This window comes from Garra rufa, chromosome 7 (genome assembly GCF_049309525.1).
Source record: "Garra rufa chromosome 7, GarRuf1.0, whole genome shotgun sequence".
Classification (NCBI taxonomy): domain Eukaryota; kingdom Metazoa; phylum Chordata; class Actinopteri; order Cypriniformes; family Cyprinidae; genus Garra; species Garra rufa.
In genome coordinates, this window is record NC_133367.1 from 2,695,005 (window position 1) to 2,718,181 (window position 23,177).

The 23,177-nt window shown below is 39.0% G+C and overlaps 1 protein-coding gene across 1 annotated transcript in view; it reads left to right on the forward strand.

Annotated features, from left to right (window-relative positions):
* The first annotated feature begins 2,605 nt into the window (after positions 1-2,605).
* fbn2b (fibrillin 2b) overlaps positions 2,606-23,177 on the forward strand; it is an 83,232-nt gene continuing 62,660 nt past the window's right edge. The window contains exons 1-7 of the mRNA XM_073844561.1: positions 2,606-2,781; positions 6,855-6,937; positions 7,221-7,319; positions 13,105-13,200; positions 13,421-13,516; positions 18,008-18,205; positions 20,797-20,922. Of these exons, the coding sequence (XP_073700662.1) occupies positions 2,606-2,781; positions 6,855-6,937; positions 7,221-7,319; positions 13,105-13,200; positions 13,421-13,516; positions 18,008-18,205; positions 20,797-20,922 (874 nt within the window). The remainder of the gene's footprint in view (positions 2,782-6,854; positions 6,938-7,220; positions 7,320-13,104; positions 13,201-13,420; positions 13,517-18,007; positions 18,206-20,796; positions 20,923-23,177) is intronic.

A 23,177-nucleotide genomic window follows, 5' to 3' on the forward strand; every position in this document is an offset into this window, starting at 1 on the left:
TATCCAGCTTTTTCAAACACAAGTAGATCAGTTAATCAATCAATCCGCCTCAATATTACATCAATCAGTGATTACAACGAGTGATCCTATTGTTTATACAGCAGGAGACGCTTTTACCAAACATACTTAGCTTTTCTCTTTCTTTCACTCTTTCAGTCGTGTAAATAATGGTAGGTTGCATTGCAGGGGGACAGTCAGTGGGTTCAAACCCCCTCCTCTGTGGCTCTTCGACCAAAGCACCTCCCCTCGACCTATCAGGGTAATTCACTTACTTTTCTCTTTCTCACAAGGGCTACAGTGCAGTTTTCCATTCAGGGGAACATATCCCGTGACAATAACGGACTCCTCCAGGCACTCCAAGACATCAAGGTAATTCTGCTTCAATATGCTGATTATTTACGCACGGTTTATTTGCATCGGTTTCAACGAGACTCGTTATATGCACGGCGATTTTAATGTAAAATGTGGAAAAGAACGAATTTAAAGGCGATTGAGAAGTTGGCTACTTTGCAAAAAAAAAAAAAAAAAAAAAAGTTGAGGAAAAAAATCCTTGGGGACGCCAACCGGCGTTTCTTTCCTTACAGTCTGTTGACCGACTAACTCATTTAATAACTCAAATAAAACTATTTTTCTGGCTCACGACTGAATAGAAAAAAAGTTTAAAGATGGGAAAAGATTGAGAAAAGTTGTAAAAAGTTTAGAAACTCGAAAAAAAGTAACTTTAAAAGAGATTAAACTTTCAAAAAGTTGGTTAAATAGACCTTACACGATTTACAAATGCAAATATACATTTGGAAACAGTTAAAATACAGTAAAACGCAAAAACTACAGTTTATCATAGGAATATTGGAAGCCAGTTAATGTAATCGCGAAATCTCTCCTAAAGTGTGTACGCTACACAACAAGCGCGTTTACCTCAGCAAACTCAACTTTTTTTCATAGCGACTGTTTTTTTTTCTTTTCTTCACAAAGGAAACGCTCACGTGCCGTCTTTTTTAGCGTCTTAATTAAAGTACAAGATGTCAAATTGTGTCAGCGTGTCATTACGAGCGGAAAAGCGGACGATGTAATTCATAATGATAAGGCTTCGAAAGACGATTGTTGTCACTGATATTTTTTTTTCTTTGTTCGTGCCGCGTTTAGCCCCGCCCACCTAAAAAAAACTTCTCAAACTTTCCCTCTCAGATTTACCAGAGCTGACAAATTCAGACGAATTTAAGCAAATTTACCATCACCTTCTCATTAAACTAACTCCAAACAGACGGCTTTTTGATTTAAAATTATATTTTAATTAATTCATTTCGCAAACGTTATTATCAAATCTATTTAAAATGCAAAGTACATACTTTATAAAATATACTGTTGCTCATTGATGTGTTTTTTTTTCTATGTTCACACCGCAATTAGACCCGCCCACTTGAAAACTCTTCAAACTTTCCTTCTCAGACTTACTAGACCTGTCATCTTAGATGGTGTACTGTAATTTAACTAACTTTATTATCACAATCTTCTCATTTAACCAACTTTGATGTAAAGCAGCATTCATTTTGCAAAGGCTTCTATCTAAAGAGCTGTATAGTGAAATATATTATAATCAGCATATAATAAAAGTCTGTGGAGACATATCCAGTTTACCTTTGTCAAAGAATGTCCTTATTAAGCAGTATGCTCCCTTCGCAGATGTTTAACACAAATATATGTGACCATGGACCCTGGATTCGAAACTGAATAAATAAGCTTTCCACTAATGTATGGTTTGTTACAATATTTGGCCGAGATACAACCATTTGAAAATCTGGAATCTGAGGGTGCCAAAAACTCAGAGAATACTGAGAAAATCGCCTTTAATGTTGTCCAAATGAAATTCTTAGCAAAGCATATTACTCATCTAAGTTTTGATATATTTACGGGAGGTAATTTACAAAATATCTTCATGGAACATGGAACTTAATATCCTAATGATTTTTGGCATAAAAGAAAAATCGATCATTTTGACCCATACTATGTATTTTTGGCTATTGCTACAAATATAAGACTGGTTTAGTGGTCCAAGGTCACATATATCATGCTGAAAATGAAATCTGTAAAATCTCAGTGATGTTTTGCCACCCCCCTGAAGTTGAAACCAGTTTCTGCCATGGCTTTAAATCTTCGGAGGCCCATTATTTACTCTAAAATCTTATTTTTAATGAGCCGATTGAGGACAAAACCAGGAGTCCAGTCTTGGCCAAGAGTTGGTTATTTCAACACGCTAAGACAGTCTAAGTGGGCCTGTAAAAGGATGCAAGCTGGCGCTTAAAGAGCCATACGGTTTGCCTGGAATAATACTAGACTTTATAAAAAAACTCCATCATCGACTGTGGGCGATTTAATGGCTAAATTTATGACAGGGGGCATTTGTTCGTATGTTCACTGTATATATGCCAAATAGGCTAAGCAGTAAAGGGAATAAAAGTAAAGGTATGCATTTTGTCTTCTCTTTTTTTAGACTTCAGCCTGGAGTGCTCTTGGATCACGAGCTTCTGAAGATCTCATTGGAAAGGAAGAGTTTTATTGCAGGTGAGGCACGTTTAACGGCGCTTCAGGAGTCGCACAGCAGGGGCCAATGGGAGTGTGGAAGCTGGCCAAGGTGGTGCTCGGATGGGCCGCGATCTGGTGGGCCACGGTGCATTCGGCTCAGGCGCAAGGAGATGGAGACATCCAGGCCAGTCGATTCACTGGAAAATCTGAGGGGGAGGTGCAACAGAGGGTCCGTCGGAGGGGCCAGGAGTCCCTCAGGGGGTAAGAGTTTTTTCAGTCACGTCCTGCTCCTGTTCTCTGTCAGTTTCATTCTTGAAGTGGACGTTCTAATGGTTTCACCATATGAGGCGGAGGGTTTAACTCAACTTTTATTACCAGCAGTACTGTATATTCATTTAGGGGTTGGTATATCTCGTCTTTATAGCTCGAATTCAAAGCTAGCGTTATCTTCTTTAAATGCATTTTTTTAATGGAGTAGATTTATGTTGCGACCTGCTGTGCTTCTTGGGTTGGAGCCAAACTTGGTTGAAACCACGACTGGTCCCTTAAAAAGCAACGTATGTGATAGAGCCAGCTGCAGAAGTGGTGTAAATATGCTGTGAAGGAATTTTAAGTGCCGAAATGCCTCAGTATGTTGGTCATGACAACAGGACTGTCATTTCCTGCTGATAACTTAAACTGTTGAAAGATTGTTTGGTTGTCATATATTTTATGTCTAGAAGAATGAATGGGTGTTGTAGGTCTCTAGTTGAAAATTGAGGAGTGCCTTCAGTGCCTCTCGAACAAAGTCTCCACAAAGGCAAAGCTGTGTATTTTTCTCATTTTTGGGAAAACAAAGGCTGTTTTGTGTCGTGCGGCCCTCATATGTTCGAAGCAGCTCTTCCAATCATCCTCTCATCTGTACTTGCTTATAACTCCCCTGCAAACTGCAACAGGAAATGAGGTATTCTGATTACTCAGGGGGGGTCTCCAACAAGGGACATTTGTTTTCGAGCTGGAGGTGAGAAAGAACATTTCACAACAGAGATATGTCTCTAATTCTTGGATCCTTATTTAATCAGGAAAGGGTCTTTTGAGTTAAGGTCTGAAACCAATCTAGCAAGGCCAAACAGACACTTTGAGGACTGCGGTTAGCGATCCACTTGAGACTGAAGTTCTGAAACAAAAGCTCCATTCTGTACGTGCACACCAGTAACAGAAGCGGGAGCAATGGTAGTTGACCTCTATCATACTCAAACATTAGTTAACTGAATACTTTGGCCAATTTTCCATGTAAACTAAGAGGGAGTATCTAATCCGGTCAGTGGAGCAGAACCATGTGGCACCAAGTCAATTGAGAAATGTGCTAAACACAAACTATCCCAAAGGGATGTAGGGACTTGCACAGCTTCCAGATTGTTTCCCATCCAGCCGTTCCTAAACTTAAAGACCCTTCTTATAAATGTTGCACTCTTAAAGAAAGGTCTAATCACCACCAAGCACCATTTTTAATCCTATTTAACATACCAACGTGGCGTAAGAACGTCCCTTAAGAACTCTGATTATAATGATGTTGCAGGAAAACGTGCATTTGATCTACTGCCGACCAATCAAGCCAAGTTATCCCCGATCAGACGGTTTTAGAGAGCCGCAGTAGGATTTGCAGCTTACTGGCTCTCCTTGCTAAGCGTAATTTGGCCGTCAGACTGGAGGAGTCTGATCACATCGCATTTAGGGGCCCCTTAAATGAAGGTAAAGTCTGGGAGACTGCTGTAAAAGCAATGGTCCTGGGGTGAGAATATGATTGTGTGGTTCTCAATGCCAGCCCTGACGAGTTTCGTGCTCAGGGTAGATGTTTTTAGAAGACTTGCTGGCTTGGCCAGGGTTTCTCTTCATTTGTGTCTCCAAGGCAATGTCAGCTCCACTAGACTCCAAAGATGGGCTCCAGTTCTTCCAGAACGCTTGATGTTTGTATCCCCAGACAGACTGTGTTCTTTGTCTTTAGATTTATATTTTTTTAACAGCTAGAAGTACATGCTAGTCAAAAAGGAAAACAATCCTTCTTGGATTGCAAAGAGCTTACTACAAGCCAGCAATGTTTTGTTGTGGAATTGTTCTTTGTGTTCCTAAATTAGTTGTACGGGACCCCACAAGAAAAAACAGAAAAGCAGTACTTTTTTTACTCTTTTCATTGGGGATTGTCATCTAACCAGTGGAAAGGAAGACGTAGATCTGATAAGTGTATCCTTATGTGTGCATAATAGCATGCCCAGAAATTCTTATCGTCTTATCGTATGCACTCATTGTATTGTACCAAACACAACAGCTAATTGCTTTCTGTTGCTTATTCCCGATACCATCAGCCGCTCCAGATCTCCGAAGTGTCTTGTGGACCAGAAAGTGACAACATTCCCACATGGGACTTGTGCAGTGGGCATGCAATCATACGGAGCGACCCCTCCTCCCTCATTGCATTAAAAGTGTGTATAGTCTAGACGGCAGTGTGATTGGAGTTCATTAGGGTCAGGGGCTTGAAGCAGGCCAAGTTGGACAAGGAAAGGCCGTAGAGATCCAGAGGCTTTACACATGAGATCTTTATAATGTTAAAACAACCGTGCCATTAGCTCATTGGCTCTGGACTGGAGTTAGCAGCAATCCTGGGGGCTGGGAGCAGATGCCTCTAAACTGACCTTTAACCTCTTTAGGAGTCGTAGCCGGTCTTTGTCTGCACCCGAGAGCTCCTGTTAGGTTTTTATGACCTCACCGAGAACTGGCCAGAGGCCGTCAAAGCATCCCGATTACCTATCTCACGTTGTCCTGACCTTTCGCCCAACTGGAATTTAGTTTGCGAGGGGTTCTCAAAGGTTGTAAAGCTGACCTGTTTTATCTGGAGATCGTTGGCTTGCAAAGCTAGAATTGCTTGCAAATCTCTTGCCCGAGGGCTGTTAGACCCTGTAAATGAAAAAGGATTTGACCTAGTGACGTAAAATGAATTGGTTCATCCAGCTGAAGGAGTCACATGGTCTCTCACAAGGTATTTGCCTTGTAGCAAAGAACCTGGGACCAATTTATATCTCTCTTTGAGGCGCTGGTTCATATTCAAGTTGTTGGGCTTGGTAAATGTTCTCATTTAGTATTGGTAAACACACCGTAGTGCAACTAATACGTTTAGTAGCTTGCACATGGATTGCGTGATTGCTACGCTACTTCACGATCACCCAAAGCAGTATTCCATACACTTCAGAAGAAGTGCGAACACATTGAAAAGCCTAGAATTTAAGAAAGAAGAGATTGGTTTGCGTCCAGGGATAACCTTCCTGGCATCATTCTGCAAGAGTTTCAGACTTCATTTTCAGGCTCCAGTTGAGAAATAAGACTCTCCGGTCCCACATTGCTGATAATTCATCATCTTCTGGCCTAATTTCCGCTGCTGCTTTTGTTTTCAGCGTCCCACCTCCCAACCCCCCCAAACTTTTCACTTCCACTTGTTTTCTTTACCTCCCACTGATTCTTGCCCTTTTCCCAGCATTTTCCGCTTTCCCTGTTCCAACATATAGCCCTCTACTCTTTCTGGCCCTCCACATCTCTCTTGGTTTTTGCTGTTAGCGGTTGTGTCGTCCATCAAAAGATTCAAACTACAGCTGGTCGTCCCCAGGTGACTGACATTTGTAAACATCGTGACTTGTAGAGGAAAGGAATTTATGTGTGTGCGCGTAGGAAGACAGATGTACCTTGTGGTTTGTTCAAAGGTCCATTTGCAACAGGCTTAACTTGGTGCTGATAGAAATAAAACTGTTTTCGCAGTGAGGGTCCAGGGTTGATGGAGATCCTAAGGGCTTGTTGGAAAGAAATGACACGTTCTGAAGGCGTATTGCCTCCAAGCTGTCAATTACCAGTTGGAGGTCCTGAACCAAGTCATATACACTAAACAGTGAGCCCGGAAACATGGTGCTGGGGTTGTTCACACTTTAAGAAATATTGAACTTTGGGCTTGGTCTAGTCATTAATCACACATATTATGACTAAGACAGACACTTTTCTTCAGAACCCACTTTCGGTGAGAAAGCCAGCCAAAGAACAGCTCATGGATGAGTGCATTTGGGAACGTAAGAGTAGCTTTAGTAAATATTTCTGTCTCAGGAAGTTTAGTTATGGTCTTACTCAAAACAAACTCTTTTCATGTCATTTCCCTGGAAAGTCCTTCGGGGCCATTGTATGTATTGAGCCATATTTATTGCAAAGGGTCAGGAGGTCTTTGAGACTGTAGATATTTCATTCTGTTGTATGTTTCTGAGAAAAGTTCATGAATAATATTTGGTTTCTCTAATTTAATGGACTTGTTTCCGCTGTTTCAGGCCCAACGTATGCGGTTCCCGCTTCCACTCCTATTGTTGTCCAGGATGGAAAACGCTTCCTGCTGGGAACCAGTGTATAGTTCGTAAGTATCTGCAATATTTGTTTTTTAAAGTTGCATGCTGAAGATGCCATTTACCACAAAGTTAGCATTTAGCCTTAGGCTATTTAGCTTGCTCAAGGGTACATCAGAGGAAAATCAGCAACTCCCCAGTTCATGAATTGCTCTTTCTGGGGTTTGACCCCAAGACCTTTAACCACAACACAACCCCAAGAGATAAAGTCTTGGACCTAAAACCCAGAGCTATGTTCAGAACCTTCAAAATGCCTTTGCTAAACCCTTCTCATGAATACTTTTGTCTCTCCAGCGATCTGTAGGAACACGTGTGGGGATGGCTTTTGCTCGAGACCCAACATGTGTACCTGCTCCAGTGGTCATCTTGCCCCTAGCTGTGGTGCGGCCGCAGGTGAGTTCAGTCATTTGGGATTCATTTTGTCAGTAGTAGCAAATGCCCTGGGCTGTATGAAAAACACATTTAGACTTGTTTCTTTTTTATTTTTGGCCATTTTGGTGCTTTCGTTCAAAGGCATAGTTTGGAAAAGGATATGAAAATGACTTCCACCAACATTTGGAGCATGTGCACTAACCGCCAAGTCACAGTTCTGACTTTAGATGTGTTTTTTTAATAATTCTCTCTACCCTGCTTGCTTCCTTTTGTGGTTGTCATAATTTTGAACGTTTCCTTGACATTTCCAGCGATTTATTAGCTTGAGAGATGAAACTGAGCAGAGATACAGCCGGCTGGAAATACTGTGAAATCGCTCTGACAACCTATAGTGTTTCTTCCTTTGAATCATTAGCTAATGTCAAGCCATGAGTGTTTTCTGTTGAGATATGTTAAATTTGAGACCAAACGTCTCTTGGTGAAACCTTGCACTGGCTGTTTTTATGAGTTTCTTAGAAAAACGTGATTGATTTTGTTAAGATGGCACTGGGAAAAGTAATGGCCACAGGATGAGGTGTTTAGCATTAGTGCAGGTTTCTCTTACTGCACTTGCTGTCTGCCAACGACGTCCAGCCGTTTCTCAGCGAATGCCCGGAATATGCGGTCATACACAAATAAACCCAAATGCACCAAACCATAGGGTTCGGTCTCGTAAGCTGTAAAACCAGAGTCAATTTATTCGTCTATGAGAAATTGACCATCTAATTCGGCTGCCAGTCACTGTTTGAAAGCAAAAGCTAAACATACGCTTGTACTCTGTTTTGGCAGCCTTGTGAGATTTGTGAGATCGGTAATGCTGTCATTACGCCTACCAGACCGCGTGCCGTCTACAGTGGTTGGGAGCGGTCACATTTATGAGTCAACTATGAATCTGCAATTACTCCATAAATAACAAGCCACAACACGGATGTTAGCTGTAGCCATTAGCGTCCAAATACTGCAGCTGTGCTTAAGATACTGTAACCCAACCTTTTTCTCATCATCATTAAAATCTGATTACCATACATATAAATCTTTTATGTTAGACCATCAGCAGTGTTGTTTTAGTATCATTAATATTATTATCCAATTTAGTTTAATTTTAAGTTATTTCGTTGTGTTTTAGTAACTTCTATTGTTTTTTGTTTGTTAAAATATGTCAGTAAAACATTGCATGTGTTAACACTAGTTAACTAGTTAATGAGACCTAAAAATAAAAAATACTAATTGTAGTTCATGTCCATTACAACATTTATTAATACATTATTAAAGTAATAAGTTTAATTATTAGTTAATGCATTAACTAATGTTAACTAATAACACTTTATTGCAGTGCGTTACCAACATGTCTCTATAGTTTTTATTAATTTCTTTTTTTAGGTTTTAGTTTTAGATATTTTAGTACTTCAGCTTAAACTAAACGAAAAAGTGAAATGTTGACTTGGCAGCTAAATGACATTAAATTATTTTAAGTTTTGATTTAGCTATTTTAGTACTTCAACTTAAATTTTAAAACTAACTGAAATAAAAAAAAAAGTTTTACTTTAGTTCTTAAACTTAACAAAAAATAGAAATGTTCATAACTTTAACTGAAATAAAAAGTTTAAGTTTTGTTTTAGCTATTTTAGTTCTTAAACTTAACAAAAATAGAAATGTTTTTAACTTTAACTGAAATAAAAAAGTTTAAGTTTTGTTTTAGTTCTTTAACTTAACACAATTTAGAAATGTTAATAATTTTAACTGATATAAAGAGTTTAAGATTTGTTTTAGTTATTTTAGTTCTTGTACTTAGAAATGAGAAATGTTTCTAATTTCTACAGAAATAAAAAAATTAAGCTTTGTTTTAGTTATTTATTTGAGCTCTTAAACTTAATCAAAATGAGAAATGTTGCCTTGGCAAATAACTAAAGTAAAATTAAGTTTAAGTTTTGTTTTAGTTATTTTAGTTCTTAAACTTAACCAAAATGAGAAATGTTGCCTTGGCAAATAACTAAAATAAAAATAATGTTTTTAGGTAATTTAGTACTTCACCTTAAACAAATATTAGAAATGTTTTCAATTTTAAACTAATTATTTTAGTTCTGAAACTTAACCAAATTAGAAATTTTGCCTTGGTGAATAAAGTAAAAAATAATTTTAAGTTTTGTTTTAGGTATTTTAGTACTTCAACTTAAATGAAAATCAGAAATGTTTGTAATTTTAAAATAACGGAAAGAAAATGTTTCAGTTTTGTTTGAGTTAATTTAGTTCTTTAACTTAACAAAAATTAAAAAATGTAGCCTTAGAAAATACCTTAAATAAAAAAATTGAATTTTAAATTAATTTAATTTAAAAAATTTAAGTTTTGTTTTAGGTATTTTAGTACTTAATTATAAATGTTTCTTTAATTACTGAAATAAAAAAGTTTAAGTTTTGTTTTAGGTATTTTAGTACTTAATTATAAATGTTTCTTTAATAACTGAAATAAAAAAGTTTAAGTTTTGTTTAGTTATTTTAGTTCTTAAACTTAACCAAAAACTGAAATGTTGCCTTGGCAAATAACTAAAATAAAAATAATTTTTGTTTTAGGTATTTTAGCACTTCAACTTGAAATGTTTTTAATTTTAAACTAACTGAAAGAAAAAGTTTAAGTTTCGTTCGAGTTATTTTAGTTCTTAAACTTAACTTAAATTAGAAACGTTTCTAACTTTAACTGAAATAAAACGTTCAGGTTTTGTTTTTATTATTTTAGTTCGTAAACTTGACCAAAATTAAGTTTTTAATTTTTTACAAATTAAAAATTTGAAATGTTTTTAATTTTAAACTAACTGAAATAAAACGTTTAAGTTTTGTTTTAACTGTTTTAGTTCTTAAACTCGACAAAAATGAGATGGAAATGCCTTGAAAAATAACTAAAATAAGAATAGATTTAAGTTATGTTTAAGGTATTTTAATACTTAAACTTTTTATTTCAGTTTGTTTAAGAAACATAATTTTTGTTTAGTTCAGTTTCTAAGTTTTGTTTAGTTATTTATTAAACTTGACAAATATTACAAATGTTGCCTTGACAACTAAATATGCTTATATGTGACCCTGGACCACAAAACCAGTCTTAAGTAGCTGGGGTATATTTGTAGCAATAGCCAAAAATACATAGCATGGGTCAAAATTTTTGATTTTTCTTTTATGCCAAAAATCATTAAGAAATTAAGTAAAGATCATGTTCCATGAAGATTTTTTGTAAAATTCCTACTGTAAACCTATCAAAATGTAATTTTTGATTTGTAATATGCATTGTTAAGAACCTAATTTGGACAACTTTAAAGGGGATTTTCTCAGTCTTTTTGATTTTTTTGCATCCTCAGATTTCTGATATTCAAATGGATGTATCTCAGTCAAATATTGTCCTATCCTAACAAACCATACATCAATAAAAAGCTTATTTATTGAGCTTCCATATGATGTATACATCTCAGTTTTGTCAAATTTAACCTTATGACTGGTTTTGTGGTCCAGGGTCACATATTTAATTAGTTTCAGTTAATGTTTATAGTATTTCATGTAAAAAAAAAAAAAAAGTTTTTTAATAGTTTTAGATAACGATAATAACCCTGGCCGACAGCTCTTAAATCGAATATCTGGATTTATAACAAAATGCAGAACTAGCGCTCACTGCTATAATTCGAGAAGCTATTCGTTTTCATTTTAAACCCCATGATGTCTCATCTGTGAACCTGAGGTTGACAGGCCACGGATCTCCACTCCACACCACGCCGCGAGAAAGAAACGGCCATAAAGGACCTCTGTTTCTCAGCCTCGCTCATGTTTCCTGCCGTCAATGTAGCTTGTAAAAAACTGACAGATGTGACGGCTGTAGACAGAGGTGCATTGTGGGGTGGGAGCCTCGGGGAGCCCCGTTTCGCATTTGTGTGTGCGTCTCGGCACGTGCAGCTCACTTAGCCTGGGTCAGCGAGCAAACCACCTGTAGGGGGCCGTCAGCAGGTCTAGCCAGTGAAGTCATTTCCTGCGCTTTAGGAAAACACGGCCCATGCTCAAACCTTTACAGGCACTGCTGTTGAAAGCATGCCATCAGCGAAAAAACTTAGAGTTTGATGTTTGATCTCCATCCAGCTGCATTTTTCATCTGAAATCAGACAAGAACAGCCAAATTTTCTACAAAAAAAAAAACATTTCAGCTTTTACGCTCTGTTTTGGTTCATGCTTTTTTACATTACTTTAAAAGGATTAGATCATGGCAGTTGAAGATGAAAGGAATAAATGAATGTTTTCTGTCTGGAATAAGTAGTAGCTTGAATTATATTTGGGCTGCAGCGTAATGGCACCATGCCTTTGTTTAGACAGAACCGAAACAGTTTGGCGAGAGCAACGTTTTGATGCAACCGTTGGGGAACATCTATCTTTTTAAAAACTCGGTGCGAGAGTCCCATCAGAGATGATTCATTGCGCTTATGTCATTTAAATGCAATTTCAAATCGCCATGGTTTTGTGTACAAACTCTACTGAACTCTATTGAACTCTATTGAAAGTCTTGCAAAGTGATTCGTTCTGCGCCAAGAGAATTTCCACATTGTGGAAATCGCTGGAAAATGAATCTACTCGTCCAAAAAAACGTCTGGTAGAAAATCAGGATGAAAATAGGCTTTTGTTGGCCAAGTCACCAGGAATTTCAAATGGCAGTCGCTGATTTTGGAAAGGCAATAAATAAGTATAACAATTTTTTTTTTTTTTTTTTTTTTTTGCCAAATACATACTGTAAGTATGATTAAGTAAAATAAATACTGAGAGGGAGATACAGTAAACCGAATACATTTATATATGTACATGTATAGTATTATGTATCCTAATAAAGATGAATGTAGCTTTTCATTATTTTCAATATCTCTACATTATATATATTTCTTTGTTTCCATGAAACAGCGTAAAAATTCAATGCAAAAACTTTAATATGATTGAAATCGAGGGTGAAAAATATTTCACACACTGCTTTTCATGAAATAAAGACATTTTAATACATGAAAAATGCTTTTGTAAATAATTTTAATTATTTGCAAATATGCAAAGTTGCTAATAAAGATTATTGGATCCTATTTTAGTCTTTCTACCATGTTTAATTCAGTGTGTTGCTATTTCTTTGTAATAATGTGTGACCCTGGCCCACAAAACCAGTCTTAAGTAGCACGGGTATATTCGTAGCAATAGCCAAAAATACATTGTATGGGTTAAAATTATACATTTTTCTTTTATGCCAAAAATCATTAGCATATTAAGTAAATATCATGTTCCATGAAGATATTTTGTCAATTTCCTACCGTAAATATATCAAAACTTAAGTTTTGATTAGTAATATGCATTGCCAAGAACTTCATTTGGACAACTTTAAAGGCGATTTTCTCAGTATTTGGATTTTTTTTTTTTTTGCACCCTCAGATTTTTTTTTACATATCTCGGCCAAATATTATCCTATCCTAACAAACCATACATTAATGGAAAGCTTATTTATTTCAGATGTGGTCACGGGTCACATTTGTGATATTTACTAGCAAATGTTACGTTTAAAACCAAATCCCACATAATTTTTTGTGTGCAAGTTTGAACTGATTCCTGGAAAGATTTTTTTTTTTTTGTAGTATAACAGTGTTTCTGACTGTATTTTTGGGTTATTCCCAAAAACTGGGGTTACTTTTAGCTTCATGCATGGTTCATTGTTACACCGAGCACAATTGAGCGCTCTAGATGAATTATAATCGCCTCTCTTGTCTCTGTACAGTCCAGTCCTGCAGCGTCAGATGCATGAATGGAGGGGTCTGTAATGAAGATGCCTGCTCGTGTCAGAAGGGCTACACAGGAACTCACTGTGGACAGCGTAAGTGAATCTTTATGTTCAGGATGTCCAGACATCACCACATACCTGCTTAAACACAAAACAATAGATTATTTTGCAAGAGTTTGGCTTACAGATCTCATAATTTCTCTTATTTCATTTTATTTTATGTTTAGAACCATATAACAACAAGTATATATGTATTTTATTTTCTAATTGTAAGATAAAATGTAACACGTTTTTAAATTTTTGCTTTCTGTAGCCGTGTGTGAGACTGGATGTCAAAATGGTGGCCGTTGTATTGGACCCAACAGATGTGCTTGCGTCTATGGTTTTACTGGGCCGCAGTGCGAAAGAGGTAAGCCATTGCTATGCTTCCAAAGTTCATATTTTCTCAAATCTTAATTGTGTTGACGTCTGTGAAGATGTGCGGTTTGCTTACCGTCTCAGGCCTGCTTCAAGAATGTGGTAACACTGTGTCAGTGTGACCCAGAAACGCTCAGAAGGGTAATTTACAGTACTTTAGTTTTGAGGCGGAGCGCTTCCCCCTTCACTCTAGCTGGTGTGAAATTAATGCTACAGTTGACATTGTGGCCACGTCTCTCAGAGCAGGAGCAATGAGGAAATTTGGGGCGAAAAAGGACGAAAGCCTCCCTCACGTGTGGACGAGACGCTCTATCAGAGGTGAAATCCTTGGCTGGAGTTATGAGAAAATGACAGAGTGAAAGGACCGTAAAGGCAGTTCCCATCAGGCCGTGTGAATTGTTGGAGAGAAGCGCCCCAGGCACACTAGACCGAATACCTAAGCCCTTTTTCGGTACCCCACCCTCCTACGTCTGGTTCTCTGTGTGACCCCACCCCTTCACAAAGTCCCAGTAGGCCGGTTCCCTTTGAAAACCCAACACGGGGAGGTGGAAAAGTTTGGGAGACATCTGGCAGTAGATAAAGTAGGGTGGAAATGACAAGGGAACGTTTTTGTGTGGAGCCGTAGACTTCTCTGACAAGAAAAGGTGGTGGTGGGGGGTGTTCTCTAAGAAATGGAGACCCCAGCTGTGTATACACAGCCAGGCCTGAACTAGTACAAACAATCTCTTCACACGGAGAGTGCCGTCCACGGGACACCAGCTGCCCCCCCGGCAGCTCCTTCTGGGCCACCCGACCAGATCCATTCAATCCAGACTCTCGTCTCCGAAACCCCCTAGACTCACCCTCAAGCTCCTTGCTTGTAGATTGTAAAAACGTCACACCGAGCAATTAGTCATTTCACAGTTAAAGAGCAGAGATGGGCTCTTTATTTAGCCTGTCTCAGGCACGCCTGTTTATCATCAACCGACTGGATTTTACACAGTTGATGCATTTCCAAAAGATGATGCAGGCCTGATGTCAGTCTCTCTATTTGGTTCTTCCACAGAAAGCCAGAACAGTCTTCCAAGAAAGAGGTAGTAGCAAAGAAATTGGATCCTGAAAAGACTGAAGCACAATTGTTGGCTCACGTTAGAAAGTCAGTCGTCTGCAAAAGAGTTCTGCGAACATAATGCAAGCTCAGCTGTGAGTCGGCACGGTTTATAGAGGGAGTTAAGCGAGTTAACGGTAAGAATGGTGTTAGCCCCATCTAATTCGTTTTCCGTTGAGCCACGTGTGCTCTGCGTTATCACTTACCAAGCCCACACCGAAGAAAGTCAAGGGTTGACATCGCTTAGGGTCATGGGTCACTAGTCATTTTAGTTGCATCAATTACCACTGTTTTGGCACAGATGCCATTGGGTTTTTTTGTGTGGTGGAATGGATTCTAGTGAAAAAGGGTTTTCCGAGAAATGAAACGTGACTAATCCTCCTGTAACCATTCCTCCTGAATGAAAGGATTGAGGCTCACTGGACTCATTGTGGACTGACTCATTTGGGAGTCATAAAACTGTTGAAACCTTGGCTTATTGGATGTGTACGACGGAGATAAGATGTGAAGAGATTGCCGGTCTTATTTAGCCATACTGTAAATCACAGAGCAGTAAAAGAGTTTGTTGCTCCGTCCGAAAATCTTCAAAGCCTTTCGCAGGAACGCTTGAGAGTCTAATGTTTCCTTTCCACCCCCTTTTTTTCTCCAGGCCTACGTGAATGAACTTCTGCTTCTCCCAAAGTGAGAACACATTATCTTAGTGTGTACTCTGATTAAACCGAAATAGGTCACAACAAAGCAGTCATGGATTCTCGAGCACGTTTTTGGCTGCGCTTGAGGTTTCCACCTGCAGTTGGTCCCCGCGGCTTAGCGTTCCAGAGTAGATTAACTTCCCTCTGGCTGATTTTTCATTTCTTAGAAGGTCTTTCATGACAGTCTACTCCCTTTCGGTCCATTAGCACTGAGAATGATAAAAACAGACCAAGCTGTTGGAGTGTGAAGAAAGCTGGAATTCCTCCTGCCAAATTACGCTGCCGCTCAATCTTTGAACAAGTGTGAATGCCACACATCAGCGACCTTCTGAGGCATCATTTTGCCTCATGATTCATGATAATGTACGCCACTGAATAGTTGGCAGAAGTCGCTGGCAGGAAAAACACTGTGGTGACTAAACGGAAAGTAGAGGTGAGTGAGCGTTTGGCAGGACAGGGTGTAGGTGAATGGTTTTGATCTGACAAGCCACTCGAACTGTAATCAAGGCGAAATTACTTCCGAATGTTGTCTGCATCACAGACACATCCCCCCTTCCCCGGAATATGAGTCTGCTTGCTTCTGGGAAGCAAGGTCTGCGCACCGCTGCCAAGTTTGCCAACGTGACATTGAGGTTAACCGGTTACTCTTGCAGATCTCTTACTACGAGATTGTGATCTTGTGTATTAAAGTCCTCAAAGGAGTCTGGTTTTTAGCATGGACTTACTGTGTTACGCTGCATTTATTCTTCTGGCCATGTGCACGTACAAATGGTTCTGTGCAGAATTTGGCTGGCTCAAACAATGTGACGACTTCCGAATGATGTTGGCTGGAGCCTTCAGACTCCCAGGCTCCAGTTTCATTGCAGATCAAAGGGTTGTTAAGAAAGACCCGAGCAGCTTCAAGGATGTTCTTATGGCGGACGCTTCTCAAGACCTTCTGCATTATTGTTCTTTACTGCAGAGCAGCTTGTGATATCCTTGTAATCCTCCGTGTAGGTGTTGTATGACTTCTTATATGTCGGGGATAAGTAGTTGACTCTTAAACAAAAAGTAGTCAACCCTTTGACAAGTCAGTACTTGTTCACCAACTAGTGGCACTAGTCCAGAGGTCACCAGAGTTGGAGGGCCAGTGTCCTGCAGAGTTTAGCTCTAACTTGCCTCAACACACCTGCCAGGAAGTTTCAAGTATACCTAGCACGACATTGATTAGCTAGTTCAGGTGTGTTTGATTAGGGTTGGAGCTAAACTCTGCAGGACACCGGCCCTCCAGAACCAAGTTTGGTGACCCCTGCACTATTCAGTTGCGCAAGCTACCTCAAATTAGAAGTCGCAAGGTTGTTTTTGCGTCTAGCACTGAATTTGTTTGCTCCCAACATGGGAAAGGACCAAATCCATAAATCAAGAAGATCTTGACTTTATAGATAAGGCCCAGAAGGCTTTACCCATATGAATATCATCACTCACAGTACGAGTCAAAGCAGCAATATAGAGAGGCTGATGAATTGGAGTACTGGATACGCATGGACACATCTGGGGCTTAGCTTGTCCCACCGTAGTCCGACCAGGCACAATTAATCAATCCCACATGTGCATAGGATGCTCGCAGTGGGTCGCCTCAACTTGGAGAGGACCTGCATTCCTGGACTCAAATCGTCCAGGAAGAACGGTCAGGTCAGGGGAGCGCAGGAGGGACGAGGAGAAGGGACAGCGAAGGGATTTGAAGACACGTGAGGGGGAAATCTTTATAGTCTATCTTCCTTTTTTGTCTTCTCTTCATGACCTACTTTCTTAGTGCCATTTCCCTCCCTCTTGGGTATGGATATATGATTTAGCTTTTGTTTCGCCTGCAATAATATGAAGGATATGGAAAGATTTGTTCATTTCTTTGAGCAATGACTAGGGTCAGGAACTCATTCATATCCCGCCAGAGTAAACTGACTCTTACAGTATACCCCAAACAAATGCAGGATCTCGTTCAATTACATTTTCAAAACATCACTAGCAAAAACTTGGACGATGCAATATCACACAGCTGGGCATTTGTTTGAGTTTTATTAAACAGAAATAACTGCATCCTGAAATGGCTCAGTTTGTTTTAGTGTCGAATGGGTTTGTTTGATGCTCAAACATCGTTAATGTGATTAAGTCGTCTCAATTGGCAATCAGCATGAAGGAACTCAAAGCTCATGGCCAAAACTCCAACTGTCAAAACAGTGCTTAGTACCACTATCCCACATTTCGACCTCAGCCAAAAACAAGACGGTTTGTCATGGAAATTGCAGTTATTGCTGCAACCCAACAATTTCTTAGCGATTATCTGCTTATCCTATTATAAGACCGTGAAAGACAATCCCTGTCAGGGCAGTGTGATTCCAGTGTGAAAATGATTGGTAAACAGCAGCGTGATGGAGAAGATGAATCTGCTGCTTTCTTTATCCATGAATGAAATTTCTTGTGGTGGTAATTACTTGGATGCATGTCAATGTTTGTTAGCACTTGTCTGGCTTGGTGGTCTTGGCTGGTTTATCCTAGTTTAGCTAGTAAAGTAAGCGCAACCAAGCCTGGCCAGTGGAAACCAGCATAGTGTCCAGCTAAGATCAGCTTTAGGCCAGTTTTATGGTTTTGAGATGGTGTCAAGCAATGTCCCAATTGTATTCATGTACCTTTTGACCTTTCTAATGCTCTTCACATTTTCCATAATCAGACTACCGGACCGGGCCGTGCTTCACACAAGTCAACAACCAGATGTGCCAAGGTCAGCTGAGCGGCATCGTGTGCACCAAAACACTATGTTGCGCCACCATCGGGCGAGCGTGGGGTCACCCCTGTGAGATGTGCCCTGCCCAACCCCACCCTTGCCGAAGAGGTTTCATCCCCAACATCCGCACTGGTGCTTGCCAAGGTAAGAATGAGCTAGCGTCAGAACAAATCTCAACGTCTGGCTCACATGTTTGTTGAATTCTTGCCCTAATGACCAGCCTAACGTGGCAGATGACACTAAGATAGGTCATGGCCTGTTTAGGGTAAACCACACCACTCCAGACTCTGTCCAAGACACTTCCCTATTGTGTTTCTTAGTAGTCTCAAATATTTAGATGACTTCAGGGCTCGAAATTAACTTTTTTACTTGGTAGCACTGGTGCTCCCAACTTCAAAAAGTTAGGAGTACCAAAAATTTTTTAGGAGCACCTAATTTCTTTTTAGTAATGCGCCGATCTTGATTCTTCATGGTCGATTCTGATTACAGATGTTTTACAAGCAAATGTACTGAATCGGGAAGCCTTTTATATATATTTATTTTACGCCTTAAGCAAGGGACAAGAATGAATGAAAATATGAGTACATGAACAAGATGTTTGTTTTCTCTATTATAGGTAGAGCCATTTAAATTAGAGGCAACCACTGCATTTTTAAACAATCTACAGTATAAACAACAAAAAATAAACGACACTTCTTTCTTAGTCGTGTAGACAATATATGCAGGCATGATCAAAGTAGGCTACTCTTTCAATATTCAAAGTGCAAATGACCGATTTTTTCAGATACAGAGCTATAGACACTATACAACTTATTAAAGTCCACATACTAATAACAGCCTAGATATGTTATGTAGCCTAATTTGCGCACACTGGGGAGTCGCTCTATAAACGTGGGGTATTAAAATAGCTTTTGAATGCGCGCGCGCGTTTGACTTTTGGTTTCGTTTTAACGACCGTGCGAAACTCTCAGCAGCGCTGAGCGTGCATTCTACAATACAAGAGATTACTTTAACAAAACCATTTGAAAGTGGGAGGACACAAAAGGGATTTTGAAAAGTGTGTCACGAGTGGAAAATACGCCCCTGCGTGAGTGGAACTCTGCCGCTGAGTTATCATCTGATGTGAATGTTTGCTGCGTTGTACAGTATATTGAGACGGAGGCGGCAGAATTGTATCTGACAGAATGTACGCTGTTGCACGAAATATTGATTTCTTTAAAAGCAGATTGTGGAGACCTTTTAATTGTCCACAATCAAAAGAGAGAACGGCGAACATGTCACTGTATCAGCTCACAACAGTCTGTGCAGTAGTTAGGCTAGCAAACGTTTTGTAAAGAAATTAAAGTAAGTTGCACCACAACAATTTCTCGCACTCGCACAAACGCTCCCAAATATAATTTGAGGTCGCACAGATAAAATTTTGGGAGCATATGCGACCAAAACGGTCACAATTTCGAGCCCTGGACTTCCACTGGGAGTGTTTTAAATGGGATTACATAATGGCTTGTCACATTTATTTGTAATTACGGGCGTATTGTTTGGACGTCTTGTTTGATTTTCAGGGACATGGTTGGACTTGATTTAATTCTGTTCTCAAGGCCTGTTACACATTATAAACTTATTAGATTAGGCCATGAATATTCAGTAGATGAGGTTACTATAGCACGATTAACACAACTGGCTTTTTTGGGTCAGCTACAATTTTTTCTTTGCAATGGGAGCTTGAAAAACTTTTTAAACAAACATTTTCATGGGAATCATGTATCATTTTGCAGTAGATTCTGCAGTGTTTTACATACTATTTAATAGGCTTCGTTTCAGCTGATAATAGTGATGAAAATAACCAGCTCTTACAGTCCAGTTGCTTCGAGCCAAAATACCAAATGCCACCCTGATTTCACACATCATCTCAAAGACGACCCCTCCCAATGATTAGAAACGTCTCCCTTAAGATATTCTTTTTCTTCCCTTCAATATACAACATAAGAGACAGCTCCAAGTCTGGCCTGGATTTGCCCAAAGACGGAGTGCTTTTGCAAAGTCCGTCTGGATGAAGTACAAAGCACACACATGTGCACATTCAGGCGGGAGGATTTGCGTACCGCGCAGTGAGCTTTCCACAGGCTTTTTGTGTTTGATGGCATTCAATGGAAGAAGTTATTTTAGGTTTATATTAGTAGACAGAACCATTGATTTGGTGCTTATTGGATACAGGTTGAAGGCCTGCGGACTGCAGCTTGGCAGCGGATGCGCATCTCAATGCAAAGAGACAGATAAATGCGGTGTTAGCCAGATATGTAAACGCCGTCCAACCCAAGATCGAAGATCTGTAAATGTGTCCTGAAATTCGAGTTCAGACAATGGGCAAATACCCAGACTGTGAGCTAACATAGATGATACTGTACATGTGTTTGACGTTCTCAAAGGTATAAACTCAGCAACCGGAGACCCTTAAAGTGAGTGAAACCCATAATGAGTCTCCAATTAAGAGCTTTAGACACTGCTGTTATAGTAGAAATTAGTATTTCCATTCCGAACAAAGACGGTTTTCTTTTGCACCTCAGATTGTGCCAGAATTTCCATGTGCCCTCATGGAAAAAAAATACAGTGCTCTGTTTGCTACATAAAGAGACGCTCAAAACCTAGAAATGAAACTTGTGTCTAAAAATGAAAATGAAATGTCAAGATCTTGGTTTGAGTTTGGTTTGCTAATGCTTTTCTGTACATTTTATTAGACGTGGACGAGTGTCAAGCCGTCCCAGGACTATGTGCTGGAGGAAACTGCATCAACACCGTGGGCTCATACGAGTGCAAATGTCCCGCGGGTCACCGGCAAAGTGAGACCAACCAGAAATGCGAAGGTACGTCACTAACTGCACCAAATCCAAACCACACAAGCTGTCAGAAAGCGGCAGGAGAATGATCTCAGTTCTGTTCATATCGTGCAATTGGGAAAAAAGTTGAGTCACACACTTGGCGTTTTCTTCTACATGGCAAGCTTTCCCAGTTGTTGATATGCATGAAATGTTGATGTCAGATCTGGGGACCCAGTTAGTATTGGATGGTTGCTTTAGCTGCTTTAGCTAGTTGATCGCTTTCCTCCTTGGGTCCATCTTTAATATTAGATAGTGCTGCCTGGATGGAATTTAAGCAATGCAGAGTGAAAACAAACAGGCGTGTTGTAAAGTGGGGGTCTGCAGCTCTTGGATCCAAGCCTGGCCTTTAGGAAGATTAAGATAAAACATAAATAGAGAGATAAGAGAGAGATAGTGGATCACAGCTATTATAAACCAGATGGGCCAAGTTATTTCTTACCTACCACAGTATTATATTTCAATTTAGCATGCTGTTTTGGCATTGCAATACTGTGTTGTCAAAAGAGTGCAAATAACAATTGTGCAAATGAGCAGTATTAACAAATATATTAAAACAATAGATGTAAAATAAGAATTTTTAAGAATGTTTTGCTGAAAATACAACTGAACAGTAATTAAAATAAATATTTCTTAAGCATTTTATTTATTGTAATAAAATGAATTAATGAACTGGATATTTTCAGTTAATTTTAGCTTTCATAAATGTTTTTTGTTCTTTTTAGCTTTAATTCTATATTTTATTCTGTGTATTTTAACATATAAGTCTATATATTTTAACTTATGTTGTTTAACTAGTTTTCTTAATTAGCGCCTTAACCAATTTTATTTCACTTAATAACAAGGAACATTTCTAACTTAAGTTTAATTTTTTTCATCTAATATTTATAATTTTATTTCAGCTAAAATAAAAATATTTTATTTATTAAAGTATTACATTTTTTTACACTATTGCTTGCATTTCGGTTTCCAGGCAGTCTTTGCATTTCGGTTTTAATGAAAAGAGTCCTACCTAAAGTAAATGGTATTATTTTTTTCATAGCTCCATTAACTTGAAGGAGACTTTTTTTTAGTATCAACTTTGTCTCAGATGTTTGTCATAAAAATCCTGAGTAGGAATACTAACAGACACAAATGAGTTGTTGATTTACAGCAAGAGCACTGGGCTATAAAGTTGAGAGACGCATTTATTTTCTCATGGATGCATCTGTGAAGTGAGAAACTTTAGTAAAAGTGCCCATTTACTCCCAGCTTAATCCTTTTGGTGTCTAGGAGTAACAACTGAGGTATTGTTTTATTATACAAGATCTCATTTGTGACTTTTCTTTCATGCAAGTTTCTATATTTTCACTTCTCGTCCAAAACTGTAAGTAAAGAGTTAAGTATGCAAACCCATAGGATTTGACACACTTCCAGTAAGCCAAACAGAGAGAATCCCAACCCTCGAGGTGATTAGTTTAACTCTGAATCACATTTTGACCCTGAATGACAAGGCCATGACTAAAATGAAGGTTTGGAGAAGAAGCAGACCTCTGTCTGTAGGCTTCACCCAAGCAGACTTTTTCCTCAAGCAAACGAGAGAGAAATGTCTGTAAATTAGACACTCGAGTGATTACTAAAACACCCTGAATTTTGAGTCTGAACGGCTGGAGTTGGCTGGAAAAGTGCTGCTCTCTTTTCTTTGAAGCTGTGTGGAGGGTGGAAAAGAACCCAGGTGGTAGGGCGAGGAGGGGCGCTTAATTACAAGACAATAGTGTGGTGGAAAAAGTCTTGCCCCGGGCGAGGAGGTAAGGCATGAGGCATACCTTGCAATGCTTACAGGGCACTTTCTGACTCTAGAGACGTGGTGAGGAGACTTACAGAAGCCAGGAGCTCGTTGCAGAAAAAGTAGTTCTAGAAAGTTGAAAATGTAACGCTAAGACGTTTGTATGTAAATGAACATATAAAGGTTTCTGCAGGACTTCGATTTACGGTTTTTGACTTGTCATGAGTTCCTGAGATGAGAAACATTTGATGAGAACATTTGTAATGTTATATTATAGGTCTTCAGATCAGGATAGTTTTAGTTTGTCATCATAAAAGGTTCTTTTAAGTTCTTGCAATGTCAAAGAAAAACTTTTCTAAGTTCTTATGATGCTGTAGAAGTTCTTAGGTTATAGAAGAATGTTTTTTGGACACGTCTTTTATCATATATCATAGAAATGTAGATGTACATTTTAAGTTCTTAAGTCATAGAAGAACCT